Source organism: Homarus americanus, unplaced genomic scaffold (genome assembly GCF_018991925.1).
Source record: "Homarus americanus isolate GMGI-L3 unplaced genomic scaffold, GMGI_Hamer_2.0 scaffold21300, whole genome shotgun sequence".
NCBI lineage: Eukaryota > Metazoa > Arthropoda > Malacostraca > Decapoda > Nephropidae > Homarus > Homarus americanus.
In genome coordinates this window covers 42,484-49,565 of record NW_024744298.1, presented here as the reverse complement: position 1 = coordinate 49,565, position 7,082 = coordinate 42,484, and the positions used below count along the sequence as shown (strand labels likewise).

General features: G+C 42.4%; 1 protein-coding gene across 1 annotated transcript; it reads left to right on the top strand.

The window, feature by feature from the left end:
- The first annotated feature begins 740 nt into the window (after positions 1-740).
- Positions 741-6,879, top strand: LOC121877688 (perlucin-like). Its single transcript, XM_042383514.1, has 3 exons — positions 741-942; positions 1,783-1,968; positions 6,364-6,879. The coding sequence occupies exons 1-3, from the start codon at positions 885-887 to the stop codon at positions 6,612-6,614; spliced, it is 495 nt and encodes a 164-aa protein (XP_042239448.1). The 5' UTR covers positions 741-884; the 3' UTR covers positions 6,615-6,879.
- Positions 6,880-7,082: the final 203 nt, after the last annotated feature.

Here is a 7,082-nt window from a genome sequence, read left to right as displayed (position 1 = left end):
CGGGAGATCATACCATATCCGTGGAACTTCAGTGTGGTGGTATGGTCTGACAGGGGTGGGTTTCTCCGGTTTCCTAGTGGAGGTTACGGTTCTAATGGGCTTATGTGTATGACGGCCTTGTCTACGGCTACGCGCGTGGAATATGTTCAGTGACTTGAGTCGCGCGATAACACTGCCATCAGGATAACCGTTCCCACGCTTTAGATGGTACAGAGTGCGTCGGGAGTAAGTGATTGGTGGCCATCTGTTGATATCTGTTGTGGGCGGACGGAAGAGTTTGTCACTGACGGCACTTTGAGGGCCACTGACACTGGTAGACATCTGCTAATATTTGTCAGTCGTAAAGACCGTGGGTCTTTGTCCCTGGTGCTTGGGGTCGCCAACACAGTTTTCACGATATATGTAAACACCGCGGTGGTCCTTGTCACTGGCACTTTAAAAGTGACCGATAAAGTGCCCACTGTCTGACTTTTCCTTGGGGTGCACTATCGAGCACTGTATGATAATCACTCATTGCACTGATGACTTGAATGCTTTGCTGAGAAAGTTCCTTAAGTGCACTATAGGAACACTGCTCCGTAATCAATCGTTCACTAATCACTAGAATGTTTTGCTGAATAGATCCCGGTGTAGTAAGGCTGGTAGGGCGTTGGGGTATAGCAGGGGGAGTGGCAGGGCCAAACAGACTCTTGTAAACATCTGTCAGTTTCTCACCTCCCAGGTATTTAGTATTGGCCAGATTGCCCACAATCACACACAACATCCATTAGCTGTGTCAAGAGGTGCTGTATCGCTGCCTTTTACACTGCCAGTTAACGAGTTCAATTGAATAATACAGAATTGTACTACTACCATCACCATCCAGTCATTGTTCAGCTGAAGACATGATCAACTTCACACTCACAGTTCTTCTTCTCAGCTGTGTCGTAGTTAATAGTTATGGTAAGTTGAGTGAGTGAGTGAGTGTGAGTGTGAGTGTGAGTGTGTGTGTGTGTGTGTGTGTGTGTGTGTTGTTCCAGCCACAGCCAAGACAGTTCACGACCTATCTAGAACCTTCACAGATCATTGGTCCCAAACAATAGATGATCAATAATCTAAAACAATATTGTTAAAATTACGTACAGTACTTCCATCATTCCTAAACACAAAACTCACCAGATACAAGTTTTCATTCTGCTCAAAATTTCAACAAACTGAATTATCTTTCAGACTAAATGAAATGTCCATCTATAGCTTTTAATACTTAACATAACAGCTGAATTGACCATTAGACAAATTAATGATATCATGAACTACATTTAATACAGGTATTTCTTATTTAAGTGCAATATATATCCCCATAAAATATCCTTAATGGTATCTTTCATATTTAAGCAAACTTATTAACTTTTCAGGTTTAATAATGCTTACCTGTAGCTTGAGTCATTCACATGTCAGGTGAGTGAATAACCTATCAGCATTCAGAGCAGAATTCCAACAGCTTTCATTCACAGTTTAAGCATCTTATACACAGGTCAGGGATGTAAATGATTCCACGAACGACACCATTTGTAATGTACTGTAGTTTTATTTATGATTTATCTGAATAATAACCCTCTAATTGCTCACCTGAAGCTTAACCATTGTGAAATTATCTGAGGAGCCAGTCTTGGAGCGATCCATAAAGACTAAAATTGTGATGGTGTCATTTGTGGTCTTGGTGCCAACTATACCACCAACAGATAAACATTAAATTGTCAAAATATCATAATGTATCTAATTTGTTGTGTTTTTCTTTGGCAGCCGAATGTCAAGATCCCTTCATACAAATTGGGGAATCTTGTTACTATTTCTCCGACCTGCTACTAAGCTACCAAGAGGCTCGAAAGTACTGCCGGTCTCTGAGTGCCAACCATCGCGCAGACTTGGCAGTGTTCGACCAGATCGATTGCGACTACCATCACGTCTTCAGCCACATGCATCAGTATGGTACGCCTTTTATTATGTAAATACTGTACACACAGCCACACATACTTAAACAAAATACATATACAAACAAGTTAGTTACATGATCCACCAGTGAAGATGAAAATTTAATGTCAACAAAACATGAGCTTTTCTCTGTCAGTGTCACAGTTAGACCTGTTGATGATGTGTTTTGTCTTGGGTCAAGATGTGACCTACACAGTCGTCCACACCATTAATAACTTAGCCGCACCATTTGTTCACCATAAACAACCTAAACTCATATACAGTACAGTGGGTCCCCGACATATGTACAGCTTCACTTATGCATGAAGTCCCATATAATCATCACAAAAATCAGTTTCGACTTATGGCCTCCGGCCGCACTTGGCAGTTCAGCAACAACAACAAAGAGTCCACTGGTTCGTGCAGCCTTTTTCGTGTTTTACTCGGAACTTTGCTGCTCTGAATTTTACTTTTTACAAACCCTCATCACGACTGGTAACCATAAGAGTGGTGGTAGTAGCAGTGATGGTACACCTGCCAACAAGAGGCACTTTATAACACTTCAAATAAATCTGGACATTATAAAACCAAGCGAAAAGAGTGAGTCCAAATGATATTGTTAGGTGGCTGCAGCTAAACGGGTCCACCATTGGAACAATTCTTAAAGACAAAGTCAGAATTCATGAACATGTTAAGGGGTCAGCCCCAATGAAATCTACAATTATTACCAAGTGGAGGAGTTGGATATATTGTTGAAATGGAGAAACTTTTATCTGGTTCTAAAAATGTCAGCCTCCCCCCTCCTCAGGATACAAGAGAGCTAGAACAAAAGCAGGAACAGCCACACTAGTGAGTGAGGATAAGAAATGGGATGTTATTCGGCAGGCAAAAAATCTTAGCGAGGAGCGAGGCATTCCGGAATATATTCATACGCCCAGATCTCACAGTAAAACAGAGGGAACAGCACAAAAACTCCTGTGGTGCTTGAAGCAGAATAGGAGGAATTTGATGAGGAACAGGGATGGACTTGCATGGTTTACATACAAAGGGAAGGTAGTGGAAGCAAGAGAGCCAGCACAGAACAAGGGGACAGCGGGACACCCCCATCCACTCCACCTCCCCCCATCTCTGACCACACTCCACAAAATTATAAATATTTATCAAACGGTCCAGCTGCTGAGAAAGGAGGGAGCCGGAGTCACAACCAAGTTCAGAGACGTTACCGAGAACAAATTCTGGCTTGAATGTCATGTACACTAATACTGACACATTCCTTGATAAGAGAGAGGAGTTTGAAACACTACTGAAGGTACACCAACCAGATATAGTTGGAGTTGTAGAAATGTTGTACAAGAACAAGAGAATCAACCCGGAGGAATGTGAATTCAATACATGTAAAGACAGATATGACTTATTTATGTACCTTTCTCAAGAAACTTGCAAGAGGAGTGAGGTAATCTATGCCAGGCAAGACCTTAGAGCCAGCCAGGCGAGGGTACAGGGAGAGGATGTTTTAGAAGGATCCTAGTGGTGCAAAATTAAATTAAAGGGAGGGTACTTACTTATTGTCACATGTATCTACAGATCCCCAAACTGTAGCTTACCAAACCAAAGGAACTTAAGAGCCTTAATAGACAACGCAGCAATGCTCAACCCAAGCCATCTCCTTATCATGGGGGACTTTAACTTTGGCGACATCGACTGGAGAAATGAGTTCACGCCAAAGGACTTAAATAACCCTGCTACTCTTTTTGTAGAAACTCTGAGAGATAATTTTCTGTTCCAACATGTTAAAAACCCGGCACATTAGAGGGGAGCAAACACCCAAGTCACTAGACCTCATCATAACTAACGAAGAGGGCATGGTGGCCAAGCTGGAACATCCAGCCCCAGTTGGCACCAGTCACCACGTAATGCTGTCCTTCAGTTTTAACTGTTACTTGGTTCATGACAAAACCAGGTCAAGGGGCAAATAGTACAAGGGAAATTACAACAGGATGAGAGGTATCCACTGGCCTGACTTACTAAGGTATAAGAACGCAGACACTATGTTGAATATCATAGCAAGTAAAGTGACCCATTTGATCAAGAAATATATACCCAAGACCAAACCCAGTGTCTCCAGGAATACAAAGAGACCACTGCACATGAACAATGTGGTGGGAGACAAAGTTAAGAAGAAAACTTAGAAATTAGAGATGTGGATTAGGACAAATGATGAGCAGGACAAGAGACCCAGGAACCAAGCAAAGTCAGAGTGTAGAAGGGCTGAAAAAGAGTTCCACAGGCGGACTGCGAATGAGGTCAAGTCAAACCCAAAGGCATTTTACTGCTACGCAAATTCGAAATTAAAAACAAAAGTAGGTGTACCAGACCCGAGGCTTGAAGATGATAGCTACACAGATTGTGACCAGGACAAGGCAGAGGCGTTGAACAGTTTCTTTTCCTCTGTGTTCACAAGAAAGGATGTGAACAATCTTCCTGCAATTGAGGACAAATGGTTTCACACAGCGCTGACCCACATTGTGTTCTCAGAAGAGGTTATAAGAAATAAACTGTCAAGGCTAAAGGTTCATAAGAGTCCTGGCCCTGACATGGTGCATCCCAGAGTGCCAAGAGAGTTGTGCAACGAGCTTGCTGAGCCCCTGAAGATCCTGTTCTGTAAATGCCTCAATGAGCAATAGGTCCCCAGTGATTGGAAAGTGGCTTATGTGAGTCCTACTTTCAAGAAGGATGATCATCATCCCACAAATAACTATAGACCGGTGAGCCTGACCATAGCATGGAAAGTATTTGAGAGCATTATAAGAGATGCCATGATGCAACATCTACTACAAAACATCCTTGTAAAGGATAGCCAACACGGTTTTATGCCGGGGCTCTCCTGCTTAACACAATTACTAAAGGTACTGGATGTTTGGACCCAACTTCTGGAACAGGGAGGTAATATCAACAATATATACCTAGATTTTGCCAAGGCTTTTAACAGCATACCCCATGACAGGCTGAGAATCAAGCCGGAAGGGTACGGAATTCGGGGAAGTATCTTAGCCTGGATCGGTGACTTTCTGCATGACCGCAAGCAGTGTGTGTGGTGATTAATGGTATGAAATCGTTATGTGTACCCGTGACAAGCGGGGTACCACAAGGCAGTGTATTGGGTCCGCTGTTGTTTGTTTGTTTCATAAATGACATGCCTGACGTTGTACACTCCTCCATACAAATGTTTGCCGATGACGACAAGTTATTTAGAGAAATGAAGACCCAAGCAGACTGTGAAGAGGAGGAAAAAGATCTCTGTGAGCTTCAAGAATGGTCGAAGAAATGGCTGCTGAGATTCAATGTCACTAAGTGTAAGGAGGCGTATCATATGTCCTAATGGGATGAAGAAACTGTATTAATAGACTGAATGTGAGAAAGACCGAGGTGTGTATGTTGACAATGAGCTGAAGTTCTCGGGCCATTGTTAGAAGGTAAATCAGGCAAATAAATTATTGGGTCTTATAAGGTCGTTCAGATATCTAGACGGTCCGTCCCTCGTAACAATCTTCAGGAGTGAAGTGCTTCCCCATCTGGAGTACTGTCACCCCGTCTGGTCCCCGAGATACACCGGGGACTGTCAGTTGGTTGAAAATGTCCAAAGGAGGGCCACCAGACTGGTGCCTGCACTCTAGCTCCTCAGCTATCCACCGAGATTAAAATGCCTGAACTTGCCTAGCTTATACTACAGGTGGGCAAGGGGGACTTAATTGAGGTGTATAAACATCTCAAGGGGCTCTACTTAGTTGAGTGTCCATATCTTAAGCTGGCAGACGCTCGCCCCACAAGGGGTCACAGCTCAAGGTTGAAGAAGCCACAAGTCCAGATAACTGTGAGGGGTAACTTTTTTGGAGTGAAAGTTGTGAACTCTTGGAACAATCTGCCAGAGAGTGTTGTGACGGCACCGAGTGTGAGCTGTTTCAAGACCAGACTTGACCAACACTGGAGCAGGTTCAGGTACATTCAGGAGCCAGTGCATGACCAGTACTTGCCAACAGTGCGTAACAGAGACGTGACAAACCCAAGCGGCTAACGAGCAGATCAGTGAAGATAAAAATAATATGGACTGAGGACCAATGAGAAAGCCAGCTTCAGGGGTCAAGGTAAATACAGTAAAATTGTATTTTTTTACATTACAATACTGTACTTTACATTGTTTAACAGCACTTAATGTACAGTATGAGCATTATTTGTTATGTACGGGACATTTTAATTGTTTTGTATGGGCAGAGTTGTTCTTTAACTGAACCTAACTTATGGAATTAACACTGTTCTGACCTAGGAACAGATTGAGTTATGAACAGGAACCTTCTCATAAGCAAGGACTCCCTGAACACATTATATCTCAATAATTCTCTCTCTCTCTCTCACCAGAATTATACAATACTTACTGGATTGGCGGCACAGACCAAGAGGTTGACGGCTTCTGGATATGGGTAGATGGTCGACCCATAGACCTCAAGGCCTCCTACTGGAGTAAAGATGAGCCAGCAGTCAGTGATACAAATAACTGCCTTGTGATGTTCTCAAGGTCAGAGATTGTAACTAGAATACGACTTGAAGATTTAACCTGTTCCTATCCCCATTACTTTCTGTGTCAGCTAGATGTTCTTAGTGTTATATAAATGACACCAGCTGTAATACAAGACGTGGCTGGCATCATACAGTACACCAGTTATGTGCTATGGCCCCCTACTAAGGTATAACATAGTACAAACTGAATATTAAACTTCAGTAAATACCCTGAGTACCAGACACCTGAGTAATGACACGTCCGAATAACAACACAAATCTTGGAAAACTTTATTTAAAAATCCAAAGAAATATTTTGGTATCTTGCGGGTCATTGTTATTGTCATGGAGCGAAGAATTGGAAATTATTCCCTTTTACTTACTGGCTATTCTTAAATCAACCTATAAATGGACCCCAGCTTTTGAGAAATACCAAGTACAGTACAGGTATAATCCTAGACTTTTTTTTTTACGGGGATTAGCCCACCCGGGCACAGGTCACTGACCCACATCAGGGCCTGGGGGGTGAAAATTTAATAATAATAATAATAATAATAACAATAATAACAATAATAATAATA

Coding starts and splice junctions, on each gene's coding strand:
- LOC121877688 (XM_042383514.1), top strand. CDS start 885: ATGATCAACTTCACACTCACAGTTCTTCTTCTCAGCTGTGTCGTAGTT. Junction 943..1,782: donor TGTCGTAGTTAATAGTTATG/GTAAGTTGAGTG, acceptor TTTCTTTGGCAG/CCGAATGTCAAGATCCCTTC. Junction 1,969..6,363: donor CAGCCACATGCATCAGTATG/GTACGCCTTTTA, acceptor CTCTCTCACCAG/AATTATACAATACTTACTGG.